Raw genomic sequence first — 15,178 nt, forward strand, 5'->3', positions numbered from 1 at the left:
TCGGTCCAGCTTTTTAAAAATAAATATTTCTTACCTATTTATTTTTAATCTTTTATCTGTATTCTTCTCTATTTTTTTATGTTTTATTTTTATTTATTATGTATTCATGCATCCACCTACCATCCTCTACATCATAGTCATATTGTTTATTTATATCTGCTCAGCTTTGTTGTCCTTTTTGCTGTTTGTCCATGTGTATCTCCCTGAACATTATTTGTACTGTGTGTAAATACATTGAGAGACATTGAGAGTCAAATTCCATGTATGCATAAACACAGAGACAGGTAATATTACTTGGTCTTCCTCCATTGCCATAAATTGGGTGGACAAAATTACAAAAAAAAAAAAAAAAAAAAAAAGCTGTCTGTATAACAGTACCACAAACTGCAGGCTCTAAAATTGTGCATTTGAATCAACACTCAAAAGTCTCCATTGTTGCTGTTGTCCTCCGATTCAGAGACAATGAATCCCACAGTTTAGGTCCAGACAGAGGGCAGCTCTACTGAAGGTCTTAGACACTGTACTGGGACATACTGCACACTCAGCGGCCTTTTTATTAGGTACACCTGCACAATCTGATGCAAATCCCAATACAACTATTCTTCCACAGATTCACTTTAATGATGCTCGTTATGTTCAGTGTTTCTAATATTCTACCCCATTCATGTGTGTAAATGAGAGAGACAAAACATAATGTAGTCAAGTACAACACCACATCTAACTATGACCTTCAATAACAAACAAATCATTGAATTTCAACAAAAACTGAACACTATAAATTTTGTAAATGTGAATTATAATAGCTTGTGTAGGTGTACCTGACAAAGTGGCCACTTATGGGGAAAGATCTATTACTATATGTAGACTAGTACAAGTCTGTCCTTAAACTGGCTGTATGATTTAATCACAGACAAATCCTGGAGTTGTTAACCAGTACTACTTAAAGTACTACTTACTCAACAATTTCCCTGCAAGGGATAAATAAAGTATTTCTGACTCTGATAACAGAAACCTTCTTGATTTCATTCAGATACTGTAGTGTTTACAGCTGGACTCCACTGTATATATACTAAAATAAAACACGGGCTCATTGATTCTCAGTAACTCCCAAATAAAACTATATTTATAATTAACCTGTGATTTATTCCCATTGAATTTCTTTGTCTGACATGTCTGCGAAAACCAACTTTCAAAAACCAGAATATCTTTGGTTTCTCACTTCTTTTTTTTTTTCAAATGGAGTCACGATTCAATAAAGTGACGTCTTTGTTTCATTGTTTTCAGGCAGGTCGAAGTTGCCAGAAGAATATAGGAGTCAGGGTGATACCGGAAGCTCCTGTCAAAGTAAAAGCTCTCAATACTTCAAGAACTGTATTAACAGCATCCTAAGAAGTTCTTGCGGTCCCTTGACTAAGACACCGCCAAGACTACATTTATTATTTATGTATTAGAAGCTGAGAGCTGATATAGCCTCCTATACTCGTTTCAAGTCAACCTAACAACCTTTTTATTTATTTAACGTTCTCATAAGGGAATTTATTTGTTGTTTGTTGTGCTTCTGTTCTTCCCATTTACCCATTTCTGTTATTGTAGTTTCAAATTTTTGATGGTAAAACTGATTTTTATGATATTTTCTATACATATTAATCTTGAACTTGTCTGAACACGACTTTTATTTTGACATTTAACCAGAAGTCTTACCTGTCACCTGTCTGACTTGACCACCTCCGTGGTACACGCATGATGATGAGGGTGTCTCCCGGTCTCCACTGGATTTAACTCATCACTGGGGGGATTCCTCACCGGACTCAGTTGTATGCGGACGCGCACCGTCTCGGTCTGACTCAGACAGCCGCCGTCATGTTCACCGGGATGCGGACGGAGAACCGGGGGGACTCGGGGGTCCTGGATGCTGCGGCTGTGAGGCAGCAGAGGAGGCTGAAACAGGCGATCCAGTTCCTCCATAAAGACTCCGCTGATCTGCTGCCTCTGGATGGACTGAAGAAGCTCGGGACATCAAAACAAGGGGTGAGCCTGTCAGGAAAGGCCTGATGTTACACACATTTCTGGGCTCATGTCTTAACCACTGTAGGCTATAAACTCCTGCACTGTATGAGGATGGTGAGCCACTGTGTCCTTTTATTTTTACAACGAGCTCATGTTTTATTGATTTTATTATTTTAGTGTTTAGCCTATAATAGTTTAGCCTCTATAATAAAGCTATAATTATAAAATAAATGATCTGAAAAGCCTGTTTTTAACATTAAGGTGACAAATGTGATTATTTGTCCTCAGATTTTTGGTTGCTTTTTGTTTTATTGGTCATTTATGCTATTTTTTACAATCTTATTCTTTAAACTACATGTTCTTATTCTGTTCTGTTCTTTTGTAATTAGTTTAATTTTGTTTTTTTCTTTTTGGGTTAAAGATTAAAAAGGGAAGGAGAAAATGTGTCACATGTTAACACGTACATATGAACTGATCCCTGCTAAAATAAAATAAAATAAATTTAATCAAATTAAATGAAAAGTAGCCTCATATTTGCACACTTGGCAGGTGTGTTGGAGAATAATGACGACTAATAATGTAGCTTTCACACCAATAAACCAGCGATAAATATAATCTGGTTCCTTTTAAAGATTGTATAGTGAAATGGATGTTTGAAAATGCAATATGCAATTCTCACCATGCTTGTGTTATTTTATTCATCACTGTAGCAGCCACATCATATTCTGCAGAAGCGTCTGCTGGAGGCCAAACTGTCCCGGGGGAGGATGAACATGTGCGGAGTAACACCAAACAACGGAGGGCTCCTTCTGAGTCGTAGCCGTTTCAATTCACATGAGGATGAGGAAGAAGAGGAGGAAGATTTCATTTATGTGCCCGGCAAGGTGAGTAGAAAATGTACTCCATTACAGTTACTTATATACCTATAGTATTTCCATGGTAGGGATTGAAGGCCCTGAAGGAATTTCTTCAAATTTGGTACAAAGGTTCGCTTCGGTTCAAGGATGAACTGATTACATTTTGGTGTTCATAGGTCAAAGGTCAAGGTCCTGTGACTGCTTGAGGATTTCTTCAAATGTGCACAACTTCACTCAGACTTAGAGATGAACTCATTAGTGAAGTCAAAGTCACTGTTCACAAAACATTAAGTTAATTAGAGTGCAACTGCCGTAATCTAGCTGATATTCAAAAGTCTTTACGATTGTTTTTCTTTGCAGTTTGTGTGTTTTTACGTCTGTGTGGTGCCTTGTTGTGTCCTTCATACATTCATTTACACCTCAACCTTCTCTGTGTCGTGGTTAAAGTGTTTAGGACAGGAAGTGAATGTGCTGATCGACACAGGCTGCAAACTGAACCTGATGTCCTCGCTGACTGTGGAGAGATTAGGGTGAGATGATTCAGAGCACACATCGCTCATCACGACTCTGTCTGACTGGCTTCAGTTCCCTCTCGGTGTCCGGTGAATAATATTTCCGTTTTATCTCAAAGTTTGAAAGAGCTGGTCGAGGAGAACAAAATGGAGATGAATGGTTTTCCGTTTCAGCGGAAGCTCTGCATCGACGGCCTCATCAAGGAGCTCAGTCTAAACATCGGACAACTCAGGATAATGTGTTCATTCGCCATAATGGGTAAGAAAGAGTTAAAGAATTACACCTTGGGACAGTAGCTGGTGATTTTAAGACAGTTTTAATATTAATATTGTCTACCAATTACATGTATTTGCAGAAAGTAACAGGCCACTGATGTCGCTGGGAAACAAAACACTAAAGTCACTCGAGGTAAATTGTTTACTTCTCCCTTGATATTAATCCGTACATCCAGAGAAAAGGCTCTACTGTTACTTATATTTAAATATGTGCTGATTTGCCATCCTTTTTTTTTCAGTGTGTAATTGACACTGAGAAGCAGATGTTGGTGTTTGGGACAGCCGTGAGGGAGCAGGTTCAGTTCACCAAAAATCTGTTCAGCAAAAGGTAACATGATCATTTTGTCTGCAGTTTTTTAACAGCTGTATATTTCATGCTGTTGCAGAACGTTGCCACAAAAACACTGCAAACCAGCACAAAATGTTTTTACACTAAATGCATCCTAGTTCTTTGGGGGTTGTTGAAAGGCATTCTGGGAAACATAGGGACATGAAGCAGAGGTAAAATTTGCAAATCATCACAAAAATATGTCTAAAACATGCAATCACAACAAGTTTACTTCAGCATTTTAATCTTATACCTATATTTCCCTCTGTTCTGTATAAAACAGTATACTCCACTACACTTATTGATACCTGTAGTTACTAATTACTTTGCAAATGAATATTTTAAGCACCTATAATAAGCATGTAAAACACAGTCACTCAACAGCATAACAAAGAGTAATATTAGTTCTATAAAGCAGCTCGCATGGTGCTGCATAATGAGTACTTTTACTCTCATACTTTAATTACATTTTCATGGTAATACCTCTGTACTTTTACTTAAGTAAGATTCTGAATGTGTGCAGCTACTTTTACTTAAAGAAAAGATACTTAATATTTACTATAACTGATCCCACAGTTGCTAATATTTGGACGTGTTTCTACAAGATGACTTCAGTCTAATCAGCATGTGTAACATTTATATTTTTTGGACGATCCTGTTCTTCAAACTGATCTAACCAAATAATTTCTGCTCCTTCTTCTTTTCATCTTTTTGAATGACAGCTCCTCTGACTTCAGAGACCTGGGATACTGATCTTACCACCACCAACACACACATACAGTGACCAAAAGCAATAGAAATACTCTTTACTCTTACAACTAGATGCCTCATTGGGGGAACTTCTGATATCTCACCTCATAAATTTTCTGTTTGCTGCATTCATGAGTCAGGACATCCACACTGACGTCACTTATTTTAACATAAAGGCAACAAGTTCCTCATGTAGCACTAGCAATGAATAGCATCATTGTAGCATAGAGTATGGTATTGTATTAGTCTGTCACTACAGTAGTAGGTGTTGTAGTGCTTAAAGATTCTGATAGAATTGTGATTTAAAGCTCATGTATTCTACAAGTTACTCTTGTATCTTTACATTTATATTAAAATCAGTCTCGGAGAGCAGAAGTTGGAGGTTGTTGCTGACTAGCTTAGCACAATCTACTGCATACAGACCAGCTGTTTATCTACTGTATTTTATAATGTTGTAAATGTATTTTCTAGTCTGAGACATGTATTTGCATTGAGGTCACTGCCTTTTAATGTTTACAAAATGATGGTGTGACTGCAGCACTGGATATCAAATAAAATCCCAAATGATGTGATGTGAAAGTTTTTTTGTGTGTAGAAAATCTTGCCTGTGCTAATTTATCTACGAGCCATTTTTAAAACTGGGCCAGCTAAAGGTGGACTGACATAATTAAAGCAGAAATCAGTGTCGTCTCTCTTCATTAAGAAACTGGGAGCGGTTTTAAATGCTCAGCTGACCTATAACTGTAACATAGCAACTGTAACGTGACGGTGGTGTTTGGTAACGCACCCTGGCGTGGTGATTGGCAGGTGAACAGCCCCTCCAGCAGCCGTGAGGAAGACTGACTCAGTGCTGAACACGTCTCCATGGAAACCAACATCAACAACGAGGTGAGGCTGTCGTCTGCAGCTGACTGTGGACAGCAGAAAAAAAACAGAGGTAAAGTTCTGAGTCTTTTACTGTTTATCTCTTTAAATTCAGAGTAAATAACAAGAGGAGTCGTGTGTTCAGCTGCTTCCTTCGTTGTCTGTTTTGTTCCCAGTGACAGAACATAAACACAGTGACTGTGTTTCCTGTTATTGTCAGTCAGAGGTGGAGAAATTCTGAATTTCTGAGCACATTCCTGGATACATGTTTGGCCAGTTGGCTTCAGTTTTAGAGTACTTCACTTGAACATTTCCATTTTCTAATACTTTATACTGCTACTACACAACGATTCAGAGAGTCATTTTTTACTCCATTACATTTATCTGCCCCCCTTTGAGTAACTTTGTAGATTCAGATTAATAATTGCCACATTTACTTAAATAAAAATATCTGAGTACTTCGTCCACCACTGCAAAGTTACAAAAAAATGAAATTAATGCATTTTTAACACAACCACAATAAGAAAAACAACAATATAAAAGCAACAGAAAGCTATTTAACGTCAATAAAAAAATTAAATAATGATTAAAAAACATGGGCTTTGTGACTTATGTATTTAGAACAGAGATTAATATATTCTTTAAAACTGTTTTTTTTTGTATCCCTGTTGTCTCGTTTTGTGTTACTCTCAACTATCAAATGATGTAAAACCACTAAAAATCGCAGTAAACGGTGTCATTCCTTCACATTATGACAGTATTAGGATGACATCCAGACAGATGGCGGCCTCCTGAGGCTGCACTCATCCCGCTGCTTCTGGGCAAACAAAGCTGCAACATCACTTTTGTCCTGGACAGCTCGGAAAGCATGAGAGCTGTTCTGGGGTCAGTGAAACGCCTGCTGATCCAGACTCTGCTGACTAAAGCTTCATTCAGGGACTCGCTCTTCAACATCATGACGTTCTCAAACAAGGTGAGGTTTCTCTCTTTAGAAGTTGCTTTTTTTACTTTAACTGTGTAGCACTTTTACCTTGAGACTGATTTTCTCTTTTCCACTTTGCAGGTGAACCACTGGTCCCACCACATGCTTCCCTGTGCTCCTGACACAGTGTACACAGCCCTGTCTTGGATCCACTCCATCAGCTGCAGCCCCGGCAGGGATCTCCTGGCCGCCCTGAGCTTGGCCCTCGCTGACCCGGCCTGTCACGCCGTCCACCTGCTCACTGTCGACCTTCCGGACCAGCAGGAGGCCGTGCTGAGAGCCCTGCCCGCCCTGGCAGCCGGGAGGCCTGTGAACGTCCTCTACCTGCAGGACTCAGGTGGTCAGCTGGACAGCAACACCAGGGATTACCTGCAGTGTCTGACTCAGGCCACAAGAGGGAGCTGTTATGTGATTACAGACATTTTGAATGGGAAACTGGGGAAGGTATGACTGAAATTGATGGGTACTGGATGACTTGGACTCAAGAAGAAAAAAACTTTTTCTCTTTTTTCCTATCACCCTCATGCTGTGTGTTTACTGCCAGGTGATTCCTCTGCATGTTGCTGAGAGCCAGTCATCAGTGCCAATCAATCAAGTCTCTCCAGTCAAGTATTGCTGTCCGTCCGCTTCAGTCCTGATCCCGCAGCACAACACGTCTTCACCTCTGCTCCGGTTGGTTGAGAGTATCTGTCAACATCTGTCAATCAGGACTTAAATATCATACATACATATCAGGATGTGGATATAATCTTAAGCAGAGTGACGTACCTGTGCTGAATATGTGTAACATGTCAGATGTTCCCTGGCCACTCAGGTGCAGTCTGGATCATCCTCTCCGCCCGTTTACTTCCTGTGTGCTGTCTGGACGAACCCTGGGCGGAGCAGAGTTTTTCCCTGGATGCCGTGTTCTGGCCAGGAGGGAGGTGGACGGCTTATATTACCTGGGCACCGTCATGCAGCAAGTCCAGGTGATTACACACAGTTAGGGTCATTAATTATTTGGATATATTAAGGATGACAACATCTTGTTCCCACGTGTCCAAACTCAGGGCCGCGCAGGAGTCTGGGTAGTCGACTTTGACCATTCACCAGGCGCTGTCCTGGGGCTCGTCTCCTCCCAGAGGCAGCTGGTTTGCTCCCTGGACATGGTGAACCATGTCAGGGACCATACACGCTGTCTGCTACCTGGGGATGCTGTCCTGTCGCCATGGGAACCAGACCTGAGGAGATACGGTCCGGGGAGAGTGATGGCTGCCACAGAGCGCAGAGATGGTTTTGGAGGTACAAAGTGATTACAGGTGGAGGTGGGGAATGAAATATCACCTCAGTAGATCACTCTAATATCTCTTCTTCCCTGCAGCTGATGGTGTTACGAGTCTCCGGGTGCTGATGTGGAACGGCCGTGTGTCTCTGGTTCCTGTCAGCCTGGTTTTACCCATTTTCGCCACCTCACTATGACAGGATAGTCAGGGAGCTCCAGATCCCAACACCAGCTCCCAGTCAACACTGTAGCTGGCTTTGTGCTCACAGCTCCTCCTGCGCTCCCCAGCTGTTCTGCACCACCTGCTCAGCATCTACACCTTGCTGCTGTTCAGTCACAAACCACTGGCCCTGCACACTTCCACCCAGTTGTAGGTCCAGCCTCGGAGGAATAGATGGATTCACTGGGGCAGAGCGAGAGAAGCAGGTGGATAAGAACAATACAGACATGAGGAAGAGCGACCCTGAGGTGCCCTCCTCTTCCTCTTCATCTCTTTCTGACGATGACACCAGTGGAATGTTTTCTTCTGCAGTGAAGCTGAGGAGTAAACAACAACGTCCTCCCTGGAGGTACTGGAAGAGGACTGGGCCGGAGCCTCAGCACAGACAGCCAGGTGGGAAACACACATTTCATCATGGTTGCACAGAGCAAAGCTGTGACAGTGTAAAGTAACATAATTTAAGATGCAGGAGATCTGTTCATGCTTATATGTTTTTATTTTCATCTGCAGGGAGTGCAGTTTCCAGGAGGACCTCACAACCTGTGAGGTTCAGCTTCCCTGTCCTGCAGATCAGCGCCTCGCCAAATCACAGCTCTCTGTTTCAGTCGCTGCCAGACGCTAAAGGAAGGAGAGCGAACATCAGAGATGTTTTAGGAGCAACCAACTTCAAACCTCAACCACCTGTAGGACTGCGGCCTTTTTCTGGAAACATTGCTGCTACTGTTAACACATAATATGTCAGTGCACAGATTATAAAACTCAGCCGAGTGTCTATGAAGTTGGTAAAAACAAACAAATAAAACATTCAATAAAAAACACTTTATTTTAATACACTGATATGGCATTAGTGCAGGTAAAAATACAGTTAAGTGCATTACATGATGTACTAATTGCAATACAGTCTATATAATAATACTCAAGTAAAATGCAATAAAATTATGGCTTCTCTTTGTGCAGGAAATAAAACATTTTGATAATGTAAACCCAGTGTAAAGCAGGCAATAAAACACACATTACATAAAACACACAGCATCAGCACCGGTCAGTTCTGTTACTGAAGGTTAAGGGTTTGGTCAGAAGTTAAAGGTGAGGCTGATGCTCTCTCCAGCTTTGACACTAACCAGCTGAGTCTGCTGTGACTCCGGCATGGTGGCAGTGATGGCGTACGTTCCAGGTGAAACCTCGACGTAGAAATCTTCACCCGTTGCCGACACGCGACGCTGAAAACAAGACTCGAATTTTTAAAGATTTCACTTATTTTAGTCCCACAGAGCCATCCTCACAGGATTTGCGGAGTGAAGCTGATGTGGAACTGTGAAGTTTCGGCAGCAGACATTAGCATTTTCTGTTGCACAAAGCTCTTACATGTTTCCTGGTTGACGGTGCAGGTGTTGTCTTCCCAGCGGCTGGTCGAGTGTGGAACCTGGATACATGCTTTCTCTCCATTTCAGTGGGCTCAGTGCAACAGCCTGATTCATAGTACCTCTGAAAAACAGACAAAATTTATATTTTAGTCCTCCTAGTCCCTGGCTGAGAACACACAACTGGGTGAAGGCTAACGCCTCAAAAATAACCACTGACCTTGCACTGATATGTTGTCTGTGCCATGAAGTTTGCGATAGTGGCAAAAGCTTCGTTGAGCTCTCTGTGGGCTCTCTGAAAAAGCAACATAAAAAAGGGGCATGACTCAAGAGAAAGTGAACTAAAATGAAACCCAGTCAAGGCACAATCATTCAAAATCACAGTGGAAAACGTGCAAGCACCTTAACAGGTATTTGTGTGTCTTCATCTGTACTAGTGGAAGTCTGGGATGCACCAGCGCTGGCCCAGTCTACTCTACGCCTGGAGGCCCGCTCCAGCACCTCCAGGCCCAAACTGGCAGAGCGGCACAGGGAAGACTCCAGCCAGGCGTGGCTTGCCATGAACAAGTCAAGTAAAAACTCAGGTGACCTTCACCTGAGAGGAGGAAGCAGAGAGCAAACAATCAGAGTTTTATTGTCTTTTCTAATGCTCTGATGTAAAGTTTGAATGATTACTGAAATATAATCAATGATAATTTTGATTATCTGCTATTATCTGCTGCTTTTTAAGCAAATAGTGGTTACAGCTTCTCAAATGAAATATTGTGGTTTATATGTTGACTGTAGCTCTATATGTATTCCTTCTTAGAATCTAACCACAGTTTGATGGTTTAGCTAATTCACAAAGACCTAACCGAGCTAATTTAGGTCTAAAGCTTCTCTAATGTTGGTGTCCAATCAGTTATATCAATATTAGAAGCTTTAAACGTCGGCAATTAACAGAAGACGTGAATGCACCATAGAATCGAGGTAAACAGCGCATGCGCCAAGATTAACGCCCCATTAGCTACACTAGAAAGCGGCTACTTTGTCACTTTTTCTGTGTACTCACTTCCTTTCGCAAAGCTGACCGTTGTGGCACGAGCGCAACTAAAACGTCGAAACGTCACACAATTCCAACTGCACGCGTCACATTAACCTCAACATTCTATGCGCTGCGTCAGCGAATGAGAAGATTATTTACTTGTTTACCTGTTCGATGCGTTCAGGGAAAGCTACGAAGATCGACTAGTACACAGATACATGGGCACAAAGTTTTGGGAGCAACCCGCGCTTCTTCTTTCAGTTACCTTTAGCGTGGAGTCCTCACATTTTCCACATTACGTTTGCCAAGTCCTGCTTCCACACACAGCCGTGCGCGTGCTGTTTTCAATTGACAGGACAGGAAATCCTGCATGCTAAACTCCGCCCCCTGTATGCAGGGCTCAGGCACCTAAAATCACGTGGAGATACTTTGATGAGTTATAATGATTTGCAATTATGTCGATCATCACTTTCTAATAAGTTTCAAGTAAACCGGCAGGTTTCATGACCACTTTCAGGAGAATAGTGTAAATGTCTGGTGGTAACCTTATACACATCCCTCCAACCTAAGAGCTGGGACACTCAGTGGTTCATAAAATGACATTAAAACATAGCATTTCATTTGTAATAATGTTGCTGAGCAAAATAAACACACTAAGTAGGTCTATGTTTATTTTACTCTCATTATTGCTTGATTCTTGCAGAAATCCTGAACAGTTTAGATCTACAGTCTAAGTATTTTAAAAATCTGGAAAAAGAAATCAGTGCTCTTAGACACTCAGCCTGTGTTAACTGATGAAAGTTCAGTTTTTGACAGGGCCACAGGACATTTAGTTTGAGAACTAGTGCTGGCTTACTGGCCAAAAACAAAATGCAGAAAATATTTACTCCTTCCCTTCAGGTGTTTCTGCTCTTTCCAGTTTTCAACACTTCAATGTCAGATTCAGGACTTTTAAAAAAACACTTCAATAAACCTCTATTAACAGTCAGTTGAGTCCAAATTTATGGCTGAAGCTGGCCCACAACAAGGTAATAATAATCTTTTTGAAGTACATCCATTAAAATCAGACAGGACAAACACGTAGTTCCCATTTACACAGTTTATTTTTGCAAAAACACACTGACAGGATCTTTATGCCATCAGCACGCAGGCTCCTCCCACTGCCTTGATCTTCTCCTCGGCCCGTCGGCTGAAGAACTTGGCCTTGACGATCACAGGCTGCTTGGGCAGCTTGCCTTTGCCCAGGACTTTGTAGTAGCCCTGTAAGGTGAAAGATATGTCAGTGCACTGCATTTTAACAAACACGTTTTCATCTGACAAAATGCTGCTGAACTGCTTCCATGTACAAACAGAACACTGTGGCTCAAGTTGCAATATTTGACCATGACAAAGAGGAAATGACAATTTACATGACATTCTCTGTAAAATTGATTTGCTCAAAAGCCTGAAATTAGAGGCAAAGGAAAACAAAGCCCATAATCTTAACATTAACACTGGTGTTAATAAGAAGTCACAGAGCACAGCACTAGGTACATTCTACAAATATATCCAACACAATGTTCAGCAGTTCATTTTCAGACAGCTCAGCGTTTGTGAGACATTACCAAAAATCTCCTGATTGTATTTGTTATGAGATTTTACTACAAGTGTGGACTCAAAACATTTCAGTCTAGTTTTAAAGACGTCCGTTTGGGCTGTGTGACAAAAACTAATCAAGAAAATAAACAGACTAACCAATGATAAAATGAGCGTTAGCTGTAACCCTAACAGAAAATGAGAAATTCATGAAGAAAGCAGGAATCTAAAACCTGGGAAATACACTTGCTGCCTATCAGAGATGTGACCACTGAAAACAATACACCCAGTTCTAAGAGAAATGCAGGATAGGACTGACACCAAGGAAATGTAGTCCATCAAAAATAAAGCTGACTTATCAATGTATCTACCAAACACACCACCTACAGTCACAAGCCCCTGCTTTGCCTGGGCTTTGTTCAGTTAAGTGAAAAAATCTGACACCACCAGTGAGCACAGGACGTCTGAGACGTTGCTGTTTGAGAAAAGGCTCCAATAAGTCAGCTACAACTAAACCCAGTGTCTTGTTTTGTTCCTACAGCTGTTTAAGACAAGAATCAACAAACAGATGACATTTATTTCAAGGTATTTTTGTCACTAAATAATTTTGATTGACTATTTTCATTTACCTATGCTGGGAAAGTCCAACCTATTCTCAACCTTGGAAAACTCATTAGGGTTAGACTGTGAATAAGATATTAAAAATGTATATTGGGTCACTACATATGCCCCAAATGTAGATGTGTTTCCAACCCTCAACTGACATCTCTTCAAAGTTTTACTGCAACGTCTATGTTCATATTTTCAGTGTGAAGAAAAACACAGCTCTTTAAAAAAAAAGTACTGCATAGCCCAATACATCAGCGTATTGTTCTTATGTGGAAGATATGCAGCATATTGGACATCCAGGTTAACCAGTAATGAGGGCTGGAGACAAGACATTTGATCAGTAATTAAAATATTGACCAACACTTACAGCGCGCACAGCATCGATGATGGGGGCGGGACCGTCAGGCTTCTTGCCGTAGTTGAGCCTGGTCTGCTCGCTAACCAGAGTCCACAGCTTGTCCAGGTTGATGGTGGGGCAGTGGGCTGTGTTCCTCTTCAGGTGGTAATGTCTCATACCCACCTTACCGAAGTACCCCGGATGGCTGAGGACAAACACGGGAGAGACAGATGTAAGATTTAGGGCAGTCTAAGCTGAGTGGGAACCTCACTGTGTAACACTGTATGAGCTTATCCAGTGTGTATAACAACAGACACTGCCAGTTAACAGTATAATACTCTAAATTAAAACCTCTATGAGAAAGAAATGAACTTTAATTCTGATGTGATATAAACACAACATGAGTCCAGTGACAGCAGAGTCAGACCAAGGCACGACAAAAGCTTTGTAACTGCCCATGTGGCTGACTGGCCTACAAAGAGCCAGTCGGTGAATAGGACCAGTCTTCACTCTAAGAGGACTCAAGCACACCAAGACAATGATTTGTGTCAAGATGAGACTCTAGTCTCTAGGACGAAAACATTAACCTTAGACTAACTCACCAGCAGGGATACGGACATAAGATACAAGGCCAGGCTTACTTACTTAAAGAATAACACAAATACAACTGTCCATGTGTACTATGTCAGAATCACTGTGTAGAAAAACACCCCTCACTTTGCTCCAATGCAACACCAACCACCCCATCCCCAGCACATTCAGCAGCACTTACTATTTGTCGAAGTTGATTCTGTGGTGATGCATACCACCAGCATTACCACGACCTCCAGGATGCTTTCTGTGCTTGCCTGTTGGGGAGGACAAGCTCATGTTCAGCATGTATCAAAGTTACACGTTGATTAAAAACACTCATCACATAGGCAAGTCTATAGGTATGTTTATACTCACCGACGCGACCATGTCCGTGGCTGACGTGTCCTCGGAGCTTCCTGGTCTTGGTCTTCTTGGTTGGCTGTTAAAAAAAAATTGACCACCATTAATTATTAGTATTAATAAGTTCAACGCTCATTGCTCTGAGTCTTCGCACCTGAAGCTAACCGACTAGCTACATTTAAGTGAGCTACAATAACTTCTAATCTCTGTATAACGGCAGGCATGGCAGCCCGTCAACTTTGTCCACATATCTGCAAAGATTATAAATTAAAAACGGGACACAAGAGGCACGTTTTCTTAAAACGGTCTCAACCTGGTCCATCCAACGTCCCCGGCTACTTACATGCTGCCTAGCATCATCGGAAGCTAATGCTAAATTACCTGCGTTAACCGGCAATCAGAACCGGTTAAACACAACACTCCCGGTCAGTTTAGCAGCGTTAAGTACTAATTATGTGTCATATTTATTAAGACTATGGAGGTTCTGTCTTTGTGTAAAATCACGCAAATAACTAGAAAGAAACTGCAGGTTAACTGCTGCAGCCGAGGGCCGAGCGATCTCTCTGTGAACCGCTCACAAATTCCTGATATGTCAACAAATAACCGCAATAACGGCCAGTAGTTGCTCGTAAGACATGAGTGCACAATAAATCGCCATCGGATGGTACATTTTCTGTATGAACAAACAAGGATGGCCACAGATTTAACTCTATTTCAGTGCTCAGGGTTTCGTGTTAGCACCTACCATCTTGGAGGATAGTTGAAAGAGGAACGGGATTTGGAAGTCACGCGGTTTTGTGCGAGATTTGGGTCCCGGCTTACAGCTGCAATACCGGCACCTACAGGACTGGAGTATGAAGTGTGAAGAAGAAGAAGAAGAAGAAGAAGAAGAAGAAGACTCTGTTATTCTTGGTACTTTTAAGTAATTAAGTAAAAGGCTGCCCTCCATAATGTCTTCACTCGCAGATTTCAGTGTGTAATATTGTTTATTTCATCATTTAGTACTGATAGTAACTCTCTTTCTTCATCATACCTGTTGCAATTTATTAGTAAAAGAGATGGTATCTATCAGTATTTTGTGGAGTGTTTGATTTTAACCTGTATGTCCTGTTCTCAGGTGGGTAATTGCCATTTTTTCCTTTAGGCTTTAGACATATTAATTGTAGTTTTAATGATTGTTTTGTCAATATATGTCTACCTTCTCATTTTCTTCCACTGCTACAGGAGCAGGAACCCAAACAAAGGAGATATCAAATCCCCTGTAATGTAGCCTGAGTAGATT

The 15,178-nt window shown here is 41.3% G+C and overlaps 4 protein-coding genes and 1 non-coding gene across 8 annotated transcripts; 2 read left to right on the forward strand and 3 right to left on the reverse strand.

The window, feature by feature from the left end:
- The first annotated feature begins 1,248 nt into the window (after window positions 1–1,248).
- LOC108894918 (nuclear receptor-interacting protein 3) lies at window positions 1,249–5,302 on the forward strand. The gene is made up of 8 exons (XM_018693552.2): window positions 1,249–1,344; window positions 1,693–2,028; window positions 2,718–2,891; window positions 3,312–3,394; window positions 3,496–3,635; window positions 3,733–3,785; window positions 3,892–3,980; window positions 4,703–5,302. Exons 2-8 carry the CDS (start codon window positions 1,861–1,863, stop codon window positions 4,731–4,733), a joined length of 738 nt encoding a protein of 245 aa, XP_018549068.1. The 5' UTR covers window positions 1,249–1,344; window positions 1,693–1,860; the 3' UTR covers window positions 4,734–5,302.
- A 268-nt stretch (window positions 5,303–5,570) lies between these two features.
- lg10h11orf16 (linkage group 10 C11orf16 homolog) lies at window positions 5,571–9,082 on the forward strand. The gene is made up of 8 exons (XM_018693551.2): window positions 5,571–5,667; window positions 6,353–6,567; window positions 6,658–7,020; window positions 7,121–7,248; window positions 7,391–7,544; window positions 7,626–7,857; window positions 7,937–8,450; window positions 8,568–9,082. Exons 2-7 carry the CDS (start codon window positions 6,463–6,465, stop codon window positions 8,032–8,034), a joined length of 1,080 nt encoding a protein of 359 aa, XP_018549067.1. The 5' UTR covers window positions 5,571–5,667; window positions 6,353–6,462; the 3' UTR covers window positions 8,035–8,450; window positions 8,568–9,082.
- Window positions 8,535–10,861, reverse strand: akip1 (A kinase (PRKA) interacting protein 1). Of its 4 annotated transcripts, XM_018693555.2 has the most exons (6): window positions 10,708–10,861; window positions 9,821–10,013; window positions 9,639–9,713; window positions 9,423–9,542; window positions 9,179–9,277; window positions 8,535–8,675 (listed from the first exon to the last, which is right to left on the reverse strand). In XM_018693555.2, exons 2-6 carry the CDS (start codon window positions 9,977–9,979, stop codon window positions 8,628–8,630), a joined length of 501 nt encoding a protein of 166 aa, XP_018549071.1. In that variant the 5' UTR covers window positions 9,980–10,013; window positions 10,708–10,861; the 3' UTR covers window positions 8,535–8,627. The 4 variants fall into 4 exon arrangements, with proteins under 4 accessions (XP_018549071.1, XP_050929127.1, XP_018549070.1 ...); XM_051073170.1 differs by lacking the exon at window positions 9,179–9,277; XM_018693554.2 differs by lacking the exon at window positions 8,535–8,675 and having other exon boundaries at window positions 8,862–9,277.
- Window positions 10,862–11,526: 665 nt separating this feature from the next.
- On the reverse strand, window positions 11,527–14,845 carry rpl27a (ribosomal protein L27a). The gene is made up of 5 exons (XM_018693558.2): window positions 14,642–14,845; window positions 13,912–13,975; window positions 13,736–13,811; window positions 12,994–13,168; window positions 11,527–11,702 (listed from the first exon to the last, which is right to left on the reverse strand). Exons 1-5 carry the CDS (start codon window positions 14,843–14,845, stop codon window positions 11,574–11,576), a joined length of 648 nt encoding a protein of 215 aa, XP_018549074.2. The 3' UTR covers window positions 11,527–11,573.
- On the reverse strand, window positions 13,407–13,535 carry LOC127142938 (small nucleolar RNA SNORA3/SNORA45 family). Its single transcript, XR_007814048.1, has one exon. It is a non-coding gene; the product is annotated as a small nucleolar RNA SNORA3/SNORA45 family (small nucleolar RNA).
- Window positions 14,846–15,178: the final 333 nt, after the last annotated feature.

The sequence above is a fragment of the Lates calcarifer genome, linkage group LG10 (assembly GCF_001640805.2).
Source record: "Lates calcarifer isolate ASB-BC8 linkage group LG10, TLL_Latcal_v3, whole genome shotgun sequence".
NCBI classification, from domain to species: Eukaryota; Metazoa; Chordata; class Actinopteri; family Centropomidae; genus Lates; species Lates calcarifer.

Bases quoted from the DNA above. Each gene is read 5' to 3' on its own strand.
- LOC108894918 (XM_018693552.2), top strand. From the start codon at position 1,861: ATGTTCACCGGGATGCGGACGGAGAACCGGGGGGACTCGGGGGTCCTG. The intron at 2,892-3,311 runs GTGAGTAGAAAA...TCGTGGTTAAAG, and splicing joins TCATTTATGTGCCCGGCAAG to TGTTTAGGACAGGAAGTGAA. The intron at 3,636-3,732 runs GTAAGAAAGAGT...ATGTATTTGCAG, and splicing joins GTGTTCATTCGCCATAATGG to AAAGTAACAGGCCACTGATG.
- lg10h11orf16 (XM_018693551.2), top strand. From the start codon at position 6,463: ATGAGAGCTGTTCTGGGGTCAGTGAAACGCCTGCTGATCCAGACTCTG. The intron at 7,021-7,120 runs GTATGACTGAAA...GTTTACTGCCAG, and splicing joins TGAATGGGAAACTGGGGAAG to GTGATTCCTCTGCATGTTGC. The intron at 7,249-7,390 runs GTTGGTTGAGAG...CTGGCCACTCAG, and splicing joins ACGTCTTCACCTCTGCTCCG to GTGCAGTCTGGATCATCCTC.
- akip1 (XM_018693555.2), bottom strand. From the start codon at position 9,979: ATGGCAAGCCACGCCTGGCTGGAGTCTTCCCTGTGCCGCTCTGCCAGT. The intron at 9,714-9,820 runs GTGCTTGCACGT...TTGCTTTTTCAG, and splicing joins ACACACAAATACCTGTTAAG to AGAGCCCACAGAGAGCTCAA. The intron at 8,676-9,178 runs GTTAGTGTCAAA...TCCTTCCTTTAG, and splicing joins AGTCACAGCAGACTCAGCTG to CGTCTGGCAGCGACTGAAAC.
- rpl27a (XM_018693558.2), bottom strand. From the start codon at position 14,845: ATGGAGGGCAGCCTTTTACTTAATTACTTAAAAGTACCAAGAATAACA. The intron at 13,976-14,641 runs GTAGGTGCTAAC...TTTTTTTAACAG, and splicing joins TTCAACTATCCTCCAAGATG to CCAACCAAGAAGACCAAGAC. The intron at 13,169-13,735 runs GTAAGTGCTGCT...GTTTGTCCTCAG, and splicing joins AGAATCAACTTCGACAAATA to CCATCCGGGGTACTTCGGTA.